A 16,745-nucleotide genomic window follows, 5' to 3' on the forward strand; every position below is an offset into this window, starting at 1 on the left:
ACACCCTGCCTAGCAACGCATGGAGGGATTTTTGTGATTGGCTGCCTGTGAGTTCAGCGATGAGGAAGGAGAAGAGTCCTCCCTAGCAACAAAACACCTCCGGCCACAGCTCGAATTTATATTATAATGTAGTATTAGCATTAAAATATACTTAAAGTACCAAAAGTACAAGTACTGATGATCGAGAATAATATATATTATTGATACATTAGTGTGTTCATCACTTTAAAGTTATATTTGAATGACTATATAATCTATAGTATATATATAATACTCTGATAAATAAATGTGGTACAGTAAAAAGTAATGTAATGAAGAAGTAGGAAGTCGAAGTACCTCAGAGTTTGATAAAGTACATTATGTGTGTACTTGTACTAGGTAACAGTGGATAATCAGGACACAGAGCTGCTGATGTTTCTTAACTTTTATTGAAACTCTACTTGAAGCAACAACAGATTCATTGAGACGAGTTTGGTTTCTCTCACATCACCACTGACCTCAGATCAGTGAGGTCCAACACAAACCTGCTGCACTTGTACAGGAATCAGATCCTGGATCAGGAAGCAGATCCTGGATCTTCAGTTTAACACGAGAACCAACAACTGAGCTGCTTTTTGGTCCAACTGGTTTTAATAAGAGGAGAAATAAACAAGAAAAACAGGAGGTGGTGTGTCGGGTACTTTACCTGCAGGAGGAGACACGAGGACACAAGGACACAGAGACACGTTCACATTTGATCCCCACAGTCGGGTCAGATATCAGTTTGGTCAAAACCCCGAAACATTGGTGACCGAACGACATGTCCTTTGCTGTGGTGTTTTTTTCTTCTGTGGGTCACAAACTAAAAATATCATCCAGTAATATACGAGAAAGATTAGAGGAACGGCTGAAAAAATAAATCTAACTCTGCTCATTTTTCAGCTTTCTTGTCCCGTTAATCATCCTCCAGCCCTGAAATGTTCTCAGCTTGAACCGTGTTAAGAACCGTAGAACTCCTACGGTAAATGGATTTTGATGTTTGTGTCTTTAGGGGACTTCTTGTTTTTAATAAAAGATTGCAGGTCTAGAGACCCGGACGTCTCTAGGGTCTGGGACTCTATAGAGACAAGACCCGGACTCTGGAGAAGACGACAACAAGGTTTCCTAAATGTCTTAAAAGTCTCAAAGTCTGTCAGCATCTTTCTAGTCCAGTCGATTACTGATCATAGACTTCCTGGTTTTAAGGTCAGCTGTTACTCAAAGTTAAAATTGTAATCAAAGTCCAGAGAGGTCATGTCTGCGGGGAGGCCCAGGGTCTCGGGGGTGATCTCCATCATCGGAGGGTCCTCCTCGCTGGGTGTCCCCTCCTCCAGCAGCAACCCTGAACCGGGATCGGCCGAGTCCGGCCCCTTTGGGTCCGAAGCTGCCGAGTCAGAATCTCCTGAAGCCGGCTCAGGCTCGGACTGGCTCTGCTGCTGGCGGGTCTGGTATCTGGTTTGAGATCTAGTTTGCCGGACAGGGCGGGGGGCAGGAGGGGTTCTCTTTGTCGGAGTCGCCTTGCCTCTAGTTTTGGGGCCTGGCTTGGGAGCAGGTTCTGGAGCAGTTTCAGGAAGGGTCTCTAGATGAAGCAGGGACTGGCTGTTCTGGTCTGGTTGGGGGTCTGTGTGGATTTGAGGGGCCAGTTTGGGCGGGCACTGCGTTTGAGGTGTTGGTTCCAACTCAGCAGGCTTGGTCTGGGACTGAGCATTCGGAGTCAAGGACTGGTTTTGGGGTGCACTCTGAGCCTCAGACTGGGCTGGTGGCTTCAGTCTTGGCTGGGTTTCAGACGGAGCCACCTCAGGTGGTGGAGTTGGGGAAGGCTGCAAAGACCAAACGGATTCAATTTGAATGAGTGATTCTGGCAGAGTTTGGGGACTTGGTGAGCCCGATTGTGGAGACTTGCAGACCTCAGATGGAGGTTGGGACTGAGTTAGACGCTGAGGTTGTGGTGGTTGCGCGGTAGGAAGCTGATTTTTAGTGGCACTTCTCCCATCAGCGCTGGCATCCGTCGCTGGTTTGGTGATGGAGGAGGTGCCCGATTGGTCAACCCTGCTGTAGAAGATGTTGAATAAGTCCTGGGCTTTAGCTGCAGCCAGGTTACTCTTAAGTTTGTCAGACTTATGAGGTCCATCGCCTATGTTCATGAAAGGTGGAGGCTTGACAAAAACTGTGCGAGTTTGCTCACCCTCTGGGACGCCAGGAGCTGCCACGTCGGACACGATCTTTATCATTGTTGGTTGTGCCGGTTTTGCCACAGATGGTGCAGGCTTTGCCTCGATTGCCGCAGGTTTAGAAACTGGTGGCGCAGGTTTAAACACCGGCGGTGGAGCTTTAGCCTCCAATGGTGCAGGTCTTGACATCGGAGGTGGAGCTTTAGCCTCCAATGGTGCAGGTCTTGACATCGGAGGTGGAGCTTTAGCCTCCAATGGTGCAGGTCTTGACATCGGAGGTGGAGCTTTAGCCTCCAATGGTGCAGGTCTTGACACCGGTGGTGGAGGCATTGATTCGAATGTCCCAGGAGGACCACTTGGTGGCTGAGGTTTATCTTCCAGCAGTGCATTCTGGGCATTGAGAGCCCTGGTGAGACTGTCAGAGAATAAGGGTGGTTCTTTCGGAGCAGGTCCTTGCAATCCTGTGTTTTGGGGTTTAATGGAGAGGAAGGTATTCAGAGGGGCGGGTTTACCCATCATGGCGGTTTTCCTTAAGACTGCAGCAGGTGCAGAGAGGTTAGGCAGGATCCTTCCCCGGGTGGCCCGGTTGTACACCCAAGGAGGCGTGGTGTTCTGGCCCCCGAGCTTGTGGGCGATCTCCTTGGCCACGGCCATAGATTTAGCAAAAGAATCCTCCGCCGAGACCGGGTTCTGCTTTGCAGCCGCTTCGTCTTCTTTGATGAACTCTGCGGCAACTTTCTCTGCCTCCTTCGCCAGAATACTCTCTTTCTTCTTCCATGTGAACTTCCCAAAGGTAGGAGTCACGGTCGCAGCCGGAGGCGGAGGCGGTGGTGGTTTGCCGGTTTCCAGACTCTGCTTGCGGAGCTTTGCCCTCATGGCCGGACTGGGTCCACAGAGGATTTTGGGCGGGTCGAAGGGCTTCGGCGGAGGTTCAGGCTTGTTGATATCTGGTTTCCCAGGTGGATTTCCTGGCTCAAGCTTTTTAAAAGCTTCCTTCTCAGCCTTAAGTTTCCCTTCGTCATGTTTGGATCTGAAATCTGAATACAGATCGTATTTATACTCCGTGTCTCTCGGCCCGTATTTGGGACGGTTGTCATATCGGTCCTCTTCCTCCCTGCGATACCGGAACTGACATTCCTCTTCTCTGTATTTGTATCGGTCGTCGTCATCCTTCCTGCTGTGTTTACCCCTCTCCTCTTCCTCTCTGCTGGAGCGATATTTATCATCCTTCTTGCTGCTTTTAAACTTTTCATCCTGATCTTTCTTGCTGTACGAAGGCCTCTCCTCTTCCAGGCTTTTGGTATTCTTAAATTCCTCCTCTTTCTTGCTCGGCTTTGCCTCCGCCTCCTCCTTTTTAATTTTCTCCTTCTGAACAGCGTTGGACTCTTCCTTCTTTTTCTCCTTGTCCTTTTTCTCCTTTTTGTGTTTGGACTTTTCGTCCTTGTTGCTCTTGTCTTCGACCTCATGTTTGCGTTTCTTCCCGCTGGTCTCGGTGGCCAGTCCGGCCTGCCGGTCCAGGTTCCTCCTCTGTTCATACAAAGGGTTCTGGTACATTTGTTTCTGGGGAAGGAGGCATTGAAACAGAAAGACAAGAGAGTGAGAAAATACTTCTGAACATCAAATGATAACTGAAATATGTTTTGAAAATAAAAACTACAGCCTGGAAACATGGGACTGATTTCACTTCATGAACACCCACCATCCACCAAACCTGGAGGGTTCTGGTTCTCGGTTCCACTGGGACTTTTTACAAACCACAACTTTTAGCATACACATCATTTAAAGAGGTGACAAACAAACATTGTTTTTGGTTTGTTTTGTCTGCAGGTTTGGTTTTATGTTCATGGAACTTGACAAAGAACCCGAAACACTTCCGAATCACGGGGTGGATTCAGCAGAGCCTTTCTAGTTATGGTCTGTTCCGTTGGGCACATTATTAGGGCCCGAGCACCGAGGTCCCTATTGAAACTGTAGGAATTATTATTATTATTCTCTCGAATGAAATTTGGTCAGTATAATCCAAAGACCTTTGCAATTAAAAGATACTCAAAGCTTTGTTTGATGGAATGGCGTAGTCGTGGCGGCCATTTTACGTGATTCACCGTTAAACAACAAGCTGATGTAACTCCACAAAATGCAGCCCCAGCACTACTACATGTATCACATGAAGACTTGTGTGTCTTGTGACAATGCTCTAAAATTAACAGGAAGTCGGCCATTTTCATTTTTGTGTGAATTTTCCCTTGATTTCTAGTCGCTATACTTTAACGCAGGGCTCGTCAATGTTTTTTTAGGCCAAGGACCCCCAAACTGATAGAGATGGAGCAGGGACCCCCGACTATATATATATATATATATTGTATAAAATTGTGTTTTGTATTAAACTGGGCCTAGTGCCGTGTATAAACATACCTCTTTATTGTGCATTCAATACTAAGCTATTCAAACAATACACAGGTTCATATATTCATGTTGTTATTTTAAACATGTGCAAGGTACAGTGAGTACCGGGGGCGTGCCTCTGCCATTTAGAATCAGAACCGTTTATTGCCAATGTATGTAACATACAAGGAATTTGTCATGGCAGGTGGTGCATAACATTAGACAATAACAATGAACAACAATCAACAGTGAGCAAGTCCGCTGGAGTTGTTCCCCTGATGTTTATGAGCTCGTCTCTGGTGAAAGAGCTCCGGGTATCGCAGCATAAAACAGTATTTACAACAAAAACAACACAAAACAATGAGCACCAACACACCGAGGCGCCATCCTAGATCTCCTAAACACACCGTGTCAGCTGATATCAATGCCAACATCAACATTGTCTGTTAATTGCATGATAATCATGCATTCTAGATATTCAAATTGATGTTTTCATTTTAAACATAAATGTGGAAACTAAAATGAGTGATGGCCTATTAGTGCCACTGCCATGCATACACATACCTGTTATCTTTCATACATTACTGAACTATTACAATAATGACAGATTCATGTTTGGAAAATAAATAAATAATAATAATTGTCTACTCAACCAAAGATTTCGCAGACCCCCTGCAGTACCTCCGCGGACCCCCTAGGGGTCCCGGACCCCCTGTTGAAGACCTCTGCTTTAACAAACTCCTCCTAGGGACTTTGTCAGATCCTTTTAAAATGTGGTCAGTATAATCTAAAGACCTTTGCAATTAAAAGATACTCAAAGCTTTGCGTTTGATGGAATGGTGTAGCCGTGGCGGCCATTGTACGTGATTCGTCATTAAACAAGAAGCTGATGTAACTCCACTGGATTTGCTCAAATCTGTCCCAAACTTGATAACAGTCATGACCTGAGGATGTCTACAAGCCAATTTTCACTCAAAGTCATAGCGCCACCTGCTGGCAACAGGAAGACAGCGTTATGTGACAAACTGAATCCGATTTACATGACATTTACACGATGTGGTCTGTACTTGATGTAGAGCAACACAATGCTTGTTTGCGCGTGTTCTCTAGCACCACAAAGTGGATACAGGAACTGGTGGAATATCTGCACTTCATAATTTCCAACGTCACACAGTCCAAGCATTAAAAATACATCTAACTTGTGGGCGCGCTGTTTGATGGTCGCAGATATTTATGCCGCTTCTTCCAGCATCCCGCCAGTACCCCTGAGACGCGGGAAGGTGCGAGGGCCCGTACATCGCTGCTTGCAGCTTTAATTATTATTATTCCAGGAATCAAAGGCAGAACCGGAGACAACGGACACACCAGTGGTGACTCCCCTCGAAACCGGGTTCTAAACAGGAACCGGTTCTAAATGTGTAAAGAAACTTGGACCATTGATGCGGTCCGGAGTTAGTGGTTCTGCTATCGGTACTCTGAGTTGTGCTTTACTCTTAAACATCTGAACCAACAAGTAGAACATTAATCTGTTTGTGGAGCAGCTGTCAGGTAACGTTAGTGATGTCATACAGAGTTTGATCAGAAGAACAGGATAATCAATGAAAGATAATCACTGAGATCATTGTCGAGCTGAGAATATATTTTAAAGATTTAAAAACTCTTGTATCGCTGCTCAAGAAGTTTACATACAAGAATAATGAAGAAATGTGGATTATTTTCTTAATTATCAACAAATAACTAAACGGTACCCGTCCCGACACACCAGACATTCCATGAGTTCCTGCAGAGCAAAACAGGGGGCGGGGCTTAAATACCTTGTATTTCTCGTTGTGGGCGTGAGTGGTAACGTGCTCTTCTGCACAGATGGCGTCTCCATAAAACTGTTTGCATAGCAGGCAGAAGAATCCTCTGACGGGCAGCAGGAACTCCGAACCTGCAGCAAAAACACAAGCAGCCCGTTTTTTAAAAACACACAGCGGCCATAAAGCCAACGTCAATCGTGTTTTACCTGGTCGGACGTGTGCCAGATCCTGTCAGAGAGGTGACATGTGATTACAGAACACGTGGCGACGGTGTACAGATCAAATAAGGACGTTGTTTGAGGGAATGAGCAGCACCTTGCCAGAGGTTACTGCAGAACGTTACGTTTTACAGCAGCCTTCACTGGACACATGAAACACAAATGAACTGACATCACAGACGTCTCCTCTGTAGCTCCGTGAGAGTCTTTTGTCTCTTTGGTTAGCACTGTTTTCATTAAGAGACACAGAAACTGCAGCAGAGATCCACCTGGAAGCAAAAGACGGCTAACAACATTCAGGGGCTCGACCACCGGCATCATCGGGACACAAAGCAGCGTCGAGAGGACTTTTAGGAAAGTGATGGATGTGCATTGATGCCTACCTTTGGCGGGTTTCGTCAGCTTCTCTTCCGACAGCAGGTTCTTGCTTATTTTTGTGGGAGTGGAAGCCCAGGGCCGGTCGTACGGGTCCAGAGTCTGAGGAACCAAAGAGAGGAGTTACACCTGGAGGAACATGCGGTGTGGTAAAGCTGACGTAGACTACCAATTAAGAGTTCACATGAGAGCTGAATGAGTCCGATTAGAGGACGAGTCTACATGTACGACTTTACTAACATACATTCTTTAGCTCGGTAGGCGTTCGTTAGGCGCTCATTAGTTTGGTAGATGTTCACTAGACGCTCTTTAGTTCGGTCAACGTTCTTTAGTTCGGTAGACGTTCACTAGACGTTCTTTAGTTCGGTCGACGTTCTTTAGTTCGGTAGACGTTCACTAGACGCTCTTTAGTTCGGTAGACGTTCACTAGACGCTCTTTAGTTCGGTAGACGTTCACTAGACGTTCTTTAGTTCGGTCGACGTTCTTTAGTTCGGTAGACGTTCACTTGACGTTCTTTAGTTCGGTAGACGTTCTTTAGTTCGGTAGACGTTCTTTAGTTCGGTAGACGTTCTTTAGTTCGGCAGACGTTCACTAGACGTTCTTTAGTTCTGTAGACGTTCACTAGACGCTCTTTAGTTCGGCAGACGCTCTTTAGTTCGGCAGACGTTCACTAGACGCTCTTTAGTTCGGCAGACGTTCACTAGACGCTCTTTAGTTCGGCAGACGTTCACTAGACGCTCTTTAGTTCGGCAGACGTTCACTAGACGCTCTTTAGTTCGGCAGACGTTCACTAGACGCTCTTTAGTTCGGCAGACGTTCACTAGACGCTCTTTAGTTCGGCAGACGTTCACTAGACGCTCTTTAGTTCGGCAGACGTTCACTAGACGCTCTTTAGTTCGGCAGACGTTCACTAGACGCTCTTTAGTTCGGCAGACGTTCACTAGACGCTCTTTAGTACGGCAGACGTTCACTAGACGCTCTTTAGTTCGGTAGACGTTCACTAGACGCTCTTTAGTTCGGCAGACGTTCACCAGACGCTCTTTAGTTCGGCAGACGTTCACCAGACGCTCTTTAGTTCGGTAGACGTTCACCAGACGCTCTTTAGTTCGGTAGACGTTCACCAGACGCTCTTTAGTTCGGTAGACGTTCACCAGACGCTCTTTAGTTCGGTAGACGTTCACCAGACGCTCTTTAGTTCGGTAGACGTTCACCAGACGCTCTTTAGTTCGGCAGACGTTCACCAGACGCTCTTTAGTTCGGCAGACGTTCACCAGACGCTCTTTAGTTCGGTAGACGTTCACCAGACGCTCTTTAGTTCGGTAGACGTTCACCAGACGCTCTTTAGTTCGGTAGACGTTCACCAGACGCTCTTTAGTTCGGTAGACGTTCACCAGACGCTCTTTAGTTCGGTAGACGTTCACCAGACGCTCTTTAGTTCGGTAGACGTTCACAAGACGCTCTTTAGTTCGGTAGACGTTCACTAGACGCTCTTTAGTTCGGTAGACGTTCACCAGACGCTCTTTAGTTCGGTAGACGTTCACCAGACGCTCTTTAGTTCGGTAGACGTTCACCAGACGCTCTTTAGTTCGGTAGACGTTCACTAGACGCTCTTTAGTTCGGTAGACGTTCACTAGACGCTCTTTAGTTCGGCAGACGTTCACTAGACGCTCTTTAGTTCGGCAGACGTTCACTAGACGCTCTTTAGTTCGGTAGACGTTCACTAGACGCTCTTTAGTTCGGTAGACGTTCACTAGACGCTCTTTAGTTCGGCAGACGTTCACCAGACGCTCTTTAGTTCGGCAGACGTTCACCAGACGCTCTTTAGTTCGGCAGACGTTCACCAGACGCTCTTTAGTTCGGTAGACGTTCACTAGACGCTCTTTAGTTCGGTAGACGTTCACTAGACGCTCTTTAGTTCGGTAGACGTTCACTAGACGCTCTTTAGTTCGGTAGACGTTCACTAGACGCTCTTTAGTTCGGCAGACGTTCACTAGACGCTCTTTAGTTCGGTAGACGTTCACTAGACGCTCTTTAGTTCGGCAGACGTTCACTAGACGCTCTTTAGTACGGCAGACGTTCACTAGACGCTCTTTAGTACGGCAGACGTTCACTAGACGCTCTTTAGTTCGGTAGACGTTCACTAGATGCTCTTTAGTTCGGTAGACGTTCACTAGACGCTCTTTAGTTCGGCAGACGTTCACTAGATGCTCTTTAGTTCGGTAGACGTTCACTAGACGCTCTTTAGTTCGGCAGACGTTCACTAGACGCTCTTTAGTACGGCAGACGTTCACTAGACGCTCTTTAGTTCGGCAGACGTTCACTAGATGCTCTTTAGTTCGGCAGACGTTCACTAGACGCTCTTTAGTTCGGCAGACGTTCACTAGACGCTCTTTAGTACGGCAGACGTTCACTAGACGCTCTTTAGTTCGGTAGACGTTCACTAGACGCTCTTTAGTTCGGCAGACGTTCACTAGACGCTCTTTAGTTCGGCAGACGTTCACCAGACGCTCTTTAGTTCGGCAGACGTTCACCAGACGCTCTTTAGTTCGGTAGACGTTCACCAGACGCTCTTTAGTTCGGTAGACGTTCACCAGACGCTCTTTAGTTCGGTAGACGTTCACTAGACGCTCTTTAGTTCGGTAGACGTTCACTAGACGCTCTTTAGTTCGGCAGACGTTCACCAGACGCTCTTTAGTTCGGCAGACGTTCACCAGACGCTCTTTAGTTCGGCAGACGTTCACCAGACGCTCTTTAGTTCGGCAGACGTTCACCAGACGCTCTTTAGTTCGGTAGACGTTCACCAGACGCTCTTTAGTTCGGTAGACGTTCACCAGACGCTCTTTAGTTCGGTAGACGTTCACCAGACGCTCTTTAGTTCGGTAGACGTTCACCAGACTCTCTTTAGTTCGGTAGACGTTCACCAGACGCTCTTTAGTTCGGTAGACGTTCACCAGACGCTCTTTAGTTCGGTAGACGTTCACCAGACGCTCTTTAGTTCGGTAGACGTTCACTAGACGCTCTTTAGTTCGGTAGACGTTCACTAGACGCTCTTTAGTTCGGCAGACGTTCACTAGACGCTCTTTAGTTCGGCAGACGTTCACTAGACGCTCTTTAGTTCGGCAGACGTTCACTAGACGCTCTTTAGTTCGGTAGACGTTCACTAGACGCTCTTTAGTTCGGTAGACGTTCACTAGACGCTCTTTAGTTCGGTAGACGTTCACTAGACGCTCTTTAGTTCGGCAGACGTTCACCAGACGCTCTTTAGTTCGGCAGACGTTCACCAGACGCTCTTTAGTTCGGCAGACGTTCACCAGACGCTCTTTAGTTCGGTAGACGTTCACTAGACGCTCTTTAGTTCGGTAGACGTTCACTAGACGCTCTTTAGTTCGGTAGACGTTCACTAGACGCTCTTTAGTTCGGTAGACGTTCACTAGACGCTCTTTAGTTCGGTAGACGTTCACTAGACGCTCTTTAGTTCGGCAGACGTTCACTAGACGCTCTTTAGTTCGGTAGACGTTCACCAGACGCTCTTTAGTTCGGTAGACGTTCACCAGACGCTCTTTAGTTCGGCAGACGTTCACTAGACGCTCTTTAGTTCGGTAGACGTTCACTAGACGCTCTTTAGTTCGGCAGACGTTCACTAGACGCTCTTTAGTTCGGTAGACGTTCACTAGACGCTCTTTAGTTCGGTAGACGTTCACTAGACGCTCTTTAGTTCGGTAGACGTTCACTAGACGCTCTTTAGTTCTGTAGACGTTCTGACTGAACTCTGATCAAAGAGACAAAGATCCTCTGAGCAACAGAAGAAGAAATCATCTGGAAGCTTAGATTTAAACAGGAACCGCTACCCGTTTCAAGAGTTTCACAGTAAAAGTTAACTTTATCACAGTAGAAACAGAAGGTCAGTCGAGAGTTAAATTGTTGGAACATCAGCTGGACTTCTATCAATATTTACTGATCAATAATCAAAGTGATTCTAGACAGACGTTGACTACAAAAGGTGGAAGACATTAAAAACAAACCTTTCGGTGCGTTTTGCTGTGCAAGTGTGTGAAATAATCAAACATGGAACCAGAGGTGACGTTACAGTTTTTGCACCAGTGGTTTCCAGCGTCGTAGTATTCAAACGGCTCCGGGGGCGGAGTCGGAGGGGCGTCGGCGGACGGCTCGTCCGGAGACGCTCTCGACGACGGCGCCGCCGCTGAGGTCTGCTAAGAAACAAAGATGGAGGAGAGTCAAAGCGGCGGGAGACAAGTGGACACGGTCAGGATTCAGTCAAACTACAAACAGTTCTGTCGTTAAATGTGGAATGTTAAAAGTTTCTTACCTCCAGTGAACTCCGGCCTCAGAGACGCTACTCAACGAGAGAATCTGGCAGTTGCTTTGATATCGATTGGAACTTCGAACTCGCTTTACAGTAAACTTTCTGTCATCATCACTGAAGCTGATGAGAAACAAACCTCTGAGCTATCTGTGTTCAAACAAGATCAAGATGATCTTGTTTATTCCGACCCGAGAGACGACGAAGACCACTCCTCAAATAACATCCTGTTCTTCCAGGCTTCTTTTTTTAAATCAATCAGTTAACTACCGTCAATAAAACTCAACACTTCCTACAGAGAACACTTCAGAGTAAAAGCCTGTCGGTGGCTTTTGTGACAGGCTTTTAATGTGAAGCAAAGTAGAAAGAGTTTCTGCTGAGGAAATAAAGCTAAACTCAGCAGGTGAGACCTCATAGATCAGGTTACCCGCTTGTTATCAGACAATGAATCACAGCTCAGTAACAGAACATTTAGCCGTTAATCAGCTAAATGGACCAGGTCAGGAGCCCGAGCTATGATTCAGAAGTACTTCCTGTTTTACCTCCTCTGTCGGTGTTTGTACCTTGACGGTGGAGCTGCTGGCCGCCAGCGGGCCCTCAGGACTCCTCTGCACCTCACATTTCTTCTTCTCTGGCAGCGGCGGCGACTCGTCCTCCTCGTCCTCCGGCGGTTTGACGGTCCTGCGGGGCCGGTCGGACGGGATCAGGCCGAGGATGAGCGCTATCTTCTCGATCTCGTTGCGTTTCTTCTCAGCGTCCTCATGCTCTTTCCGCAGGTTGGAGATCTGAGCCATGACCTCCTCCTGCAGGTGGCTGATCTCCTGCAGCAGAGGGTCTTTGTGGCCGCCCTTCTCCCGCCGCTTCTTCCTCAGGAGCTCCCCTGAAAAAACACACCCTCCTCTCCGTCAGCTGTACTGTGTCTCCAGGAGGACGAAGGTGACGAAGGGCACGCGTGAACTCACCTTGTTGTTTCCTGAGCCTCTCCAGCTCCTTCATCAGATACTCTTTCTTCTTCATCCGGACGTCTCTCTCCTGCTTCAGCTTCTCTCTCTCCTCCAGAACCTGAACACAGCACACAAACAGGATGTCAGTCGGGGTTCTCCTCTCCCGGGTTTCAACTGCCGTTCACTGAACATCATGGAGTGGAGGAGACACCTTTTGTTTCTGGCTCTCGTTGTTCTGCTCTTCAGACACTCGGCTGACTTTTCCCTTCTCACCGCCGGGAGCAGAATTCTTCACCGAACCTGACGACAAAACAAACAAACAAACAAACAAACAAGAGTTACATCAACTAATCCGACCACGACTTCCTGTCACCTCTTCTTCTGGTTGTGACCAACAAGCTGAACTTTGCTGTAACACTTGACAGACCTTTGGCCCCCGGCTCTGGGGCCAGTTTGCTGTAGGGGTGTTTGTAGGGTAGAGTGGGGGTGAACTCATCTGGGCCGGTTTGGGGAGGCAGGGCCATGTTGGGGGGCGGGTACATGGGCGGCCACTGCTGGTGCATGTAGGGAAGGTAGTTTCCGTACTGGCTGTAACCCGGCGGGGGGAAGGTGGGGGGCATCATACCGTGGACCTGTGAGGGCGGGTAGGGGGGTATGGGGACCCCGGGGTGCGCGGGCAGGACGTTGGGGTCGGGGGTTTGTGGCACCAGCTCTTTGTGTGGCGGCGGCGCTGCAACGCTCGGCCCGGCGATCGACTCTTTGACGTCTTTGTGAGATTTGGGCGGCGCTGAGCTCCTCCTGCCACCACCACTGCTCCAGCTGCCCCCCCGCCCGTGGCTGCGACTCCGGCTGCTGCTGCTGGAGCTACTGCTGCGGCTCCGCCTCCTGCGGCCCCGGCTGCCGTCCGAACTGCCGGAGGAGTACCGCCTGCTGCGCGTGGGCGTCTTCTGAGGCGGCTTGTTTCCGTGGAGACGCTCTTTGGTCCTGGCGGCCATCTTGCTGATCTCGGTCACGCCCAAGTCCAGGCCGATGGTCTTCAGCAGGTCCTGTATCTTCTCGTACTCCTCCAGTGCCTGGCGCTCGCCCTCCTCCAGCGGCTCCATCCCCGGCAGTAAAGCAGAGTTCAGCACCTGGACCGTGATGTTGCGGTCGGGGCTGATGGAGGGCTGGCTCGCGTACCTCACATCCGCCTCCCCCGTGGTGGGAGGGGCCTGAAGGTGAGGCGAGGCCCCCGGCGGAAGGCCGTATGTCTGAGCGATGACGTGTTTCTGTTGGGGGTAGTCTCCGTACAGAGCCTCCTCCGTCACGTCTCCGTACAGATCCAGCCCGTGGTGTCGGATTGGCTCAGACGCCAGCGGAGGTTTGGGCTCCTCGGAGTCTCCGTACAGGAACTTCTCCTCGTCGTCGATGTCGTCCGCCTTCTCCTGAGGCTTGGCCCCCGCCGGCCCCCCCAGGAGGTTGAGGATCTCTTTGATCTCTGCGTCAAGGCCGGTGCGGTGAGCCATCTGAGGGTCGGACCGCAGCTCGGACAGCATGGAGGCCACCATGTGAGGCTCCATGCCCTTCACAGCCTGCAGCAGCTGGTCGGCCACCCGGGAAATGTTGGTGCCCTCTGGACCTCGGGGGGAGTCGGTGGTCTGGAACACAGAGAGACAGACCATCTTCATGACTATAACTTTTTATTGAATGAGACAATATATTTAGTATTTTAACCGGCATCATCATAAACAGATCAGTTTAGGAACACTCCATTCTGCGATGTGTTTTGTAGGGGTTTAGGTTGTTGCTGTGCATTTTTACCCTGAGTGACGGCGAGTCCTCGGAGTCGTTGCGTTTCTTCAGGATGGATTTTGTCGGCAGACTCAGCATCTCCTCCAGCTCCTTCCTGCGTCGAGCCGTCTCCAGCTCTTTGAAGCCTTTTCCTGACTTGTCATCACTGTCGTCTCTGCTGCTCGAGCTCGAGCTGCTGCTACTCGCACTGCGACTCCTCTGTCTGCTCTTACTGCGTCCGTGGCTCCGCCCTCTGGACCTGGACCGAGATCTAGACCTGCTGCGGGGACGACTCTTGCTCCTGGCCCGGCTCTTGGCCCGGCTCCGTTCCGGACTGCGGCTCTTGCTCCTGGCCCGGCTCTTGGCCCGGGTCCGGTCCGGACTGCGGCTCCGACCCCGGCTCTTGGCCCGGCTCCGGACCGGACTGCGGCTTTTGCTCCGGCTCCAGCCCCGGCTCTCGGCCCGGCTCCGGTCCGGACTGCGGCTCTGGCTGCGGGGCCGGCTCTTGCTCCTCACCTGACTCTTGCTCCGTCCCTGACTCTTGGCCCGGCTGCGGTCGGGACTGCGGCTGCGAGGTCGGCTCCGGCTCCGCTCGTACTCGGGTCGAGGAGGGTAGTCTCTGTACAGACACACGAGATTGAGATTGAACAAACGTGTCGTGAAAACTGATAGGTGTTCACATCTCCATCCATCAGTAGTCCCATGAGCCAATAAGAATTCTGTTTTCACCAGTACCTGTCATGATGGCGTGAAGGGGCGGAGCCAGATGGTCCCGTCAGCTCGTTGCCCACGGTGATGACAAGGTTGTGGTCGATGGGACCCGACCCTCGAGGTGATGGAGAGCTCTGTGACACACAACAATAAAAGATATTTATGTCTCGTGGATTACTCAGACAGGAACACCTGATTACCTGTGACAGTGGCAACCAATTTCTCACATAGAAAGATAAAGTGCAAAACATGCACCTCAAAACAGATATATTCTTAATATTTGTTCCATCAGAGATGTTTACGGTTGCTGTTCTAGTCCAAACCAGAACTAAGCGTGACGATACGTGGCTAAGCGTGACCTGATGGGGCTAAGCATGACGTGGCTAAGCGTGACCTGACCTGACGGGGCTAAGCGTGACCTGATGGGGCTAAGCATGACGTGGCTAAGCGTGACCTGACGGAGCTAAGCGTGATGTGACGGGGCTCAGCGTGACGGTGATTTAAAGAAACACTACAGATTTGTGGTTGTTCTCTTTAGAGATGCGCTCACATCTCCCACCCGATGCAAAATCACAACAACGACAGAACTGAAAACATCAACTTGAAATGCACTGCATGATGGGATGAATGAGTCCCCATAACGTCACAGCACTAGAATACATTAATACATATGAGAGGGTCACTAGTACCAGAGACAGTTTGGAGACACCTCAGACCTGCATTCATAAATCAGATAATTAAAGCTACAAAACATGAACCAACAAACAACGTTACTTCATATGAACAGTACTTCAACACTTAAAGAAATATTACGTTGTTCTATCAAATCGATGAACTGCATAACTGAAGAAACACCGACTTTAGAGTCTGTTGACACCGGTGAGTTAACGTTAGCTTAACGCCAGCTAACGACGTGTTTTAGTGACACAACTTACAATAAAAATATATAATTAACAGTAAAAGTTAAAAAGTAACCTGGTTTGGTAATAAACACACAGCGTGTCTCTGATAAATCGACCGTGTTTTCAATGGAGTTTGGCGCAGAGGTGCTAATGCTAACAACAAAACAAGCTAACAGGATAGCGTTACATTCTCACACGTTGAGCCCGGAGGAGCCAGATGTCTCACCTCTCTCTGCGGACCACCGGACCAGTACTCCCCGCCTCGGTGGCCTCCTGACCCGGGGGACGGGTACCTCCTGCGCGGCGGAGAGCGGCGGTACGAGTCGGGGAACGGAGGCCTGGGCCGGTTCCGGTCGTCTCTGTAACCCGGGTTAGGTACCGGGTACGGCCTCGGAGGAGGAGGTCCTCGGCCTTCGAACGGAGGCCCGTAGCCTCCTCTCGCTGGAGGTCGACCTCGGTACATCTCTCCCCTTTTATCGCGTGGTCAACCGGCGGGAAGTCTCCAGCGTTTAACACTAAACACGACACTTTGAATGATTAATTATGAAGTTATTGTGATATAAAAACATAGATTATCTGCACCTCGAGCATTCTCTACACACACAAACACAAAACCTTCCGGTTCTTCTTCTACGGTCGGATATAAAACAGACCGCACGAGCTGCTGCTGCCTCCTTCAGGAACCACGAGGAACTGAACACGTTTCACCTCATATCACATAATATAATGTGATATAATTAAATGATATAATGTAACATTTTATCATATAATGATGTAATATAACATGATATAATGTATAATATAATACAAGTCAAATATAATATAAGAAATTGTAACAGACTCATTGTATTGTCTCATGTTTTTATCGTTCTGGTGTTGAAGATAATATGTCCCTTGATGGTTGCCGTAGCGGCGGGGCAACTCCCGCCTCTGGCCAAAGGAAAAACAATAATAAAGAGAGTAGCCGTGGGCTGAACAAGATGTCAGGGCCCGGTTCCTCGTACGTGTCTAACTGAGTTAGCCGGATACTTTTCAGGATAAGATGACATAAATTAGGCTTTTCGGTTCCACGAAGCAAGTTTGGCAAAATCACCATGGCAACACATCCAAAAGCTGGAACCTGCTCCAGC

At 49.0% G+C, this 16,745-nt stretch overlaps 1 protein-coding gene across 2 annotated transcripts; it reads right to left on the reverse strand.

The window, feature by feature from the left end:
* Positions 1-406: 406 nt before the first annotated feature.
* znf318 (zinc finger protein 318) lies at positions 407-16,231 on the reverse strand. Of its 2 annotated transcripts, none has more exons than XM_079280512.1 (11): positions 15,842-16,231; positions 14,738-14,847; positions 14,033-14,621; positions 12,660-13,869; positions 12,444-12,532; positions 12,251-12,350; positions 11,852-12,168; positions 10,990-11,175; positions 6,975-7,068; positions 6,386-6,504; positions 407-3,749 (listed from the first exon to the last, which is right to left on the reverse strand). In XM_079280512.1, exons 1-11 carry the CDS (start codon positions 16,076-16,078, stop codon positions 1,233-1,235), a joined length of 5,568 nt encoding a protein of 1,855 aa, XP_079136638.1. In that variant the 5' UTR covers positions 16,079-16,231; the 3' UTR covers positions 407-1,232. The 2 variants fall into 2 exon arrangements, with proteins under 2 accessions (XP_079136638.1, XP_079136637.1); XM_079280511.1 differs by having other exon boundaries at positions 10,990-11,178.
* Positions 16,232-16,745: the final 514 nt, after the last annotated feature.

The sequence above is a fragment of the Melanostigma gelatinosum genome, assembly GCF_949748355.1.
Source record: "Melanostigma gelatinosum genome assembly, chromosome: 12".
In the NCBI taxonomy this organism is placed as follows: Eukaryota; Metazoa; Chordata; class Actinopteri; order Perciformes; family Zoarcidae; genus Melanostigma; species Melanostigma gelatinosum.

Coding starts and splice junctions, on each gene's coding strand:
- znf318 (XM_079280511.1), bottom strand. CDS start 16,078: ATGTACCGAGGTCGACCTCCAGCGAGAGGAGGCTACGGGCCTCCGTTC. Junction 14,848..15,841: donor CCGGTGGTCCGCAGAGAGAG/GTGAGACATCTG, acceptor TGTGTGTCACAG/AGCTCTCCATCACCTCGAGG. Junction 12,169..12,250: donor GAGGCTCAGGAAACAACAAG/GTGAGTTCACGC, acceptor GTGTTTTTTCAG/GGGAGCTCCTGAGGAAGAAG.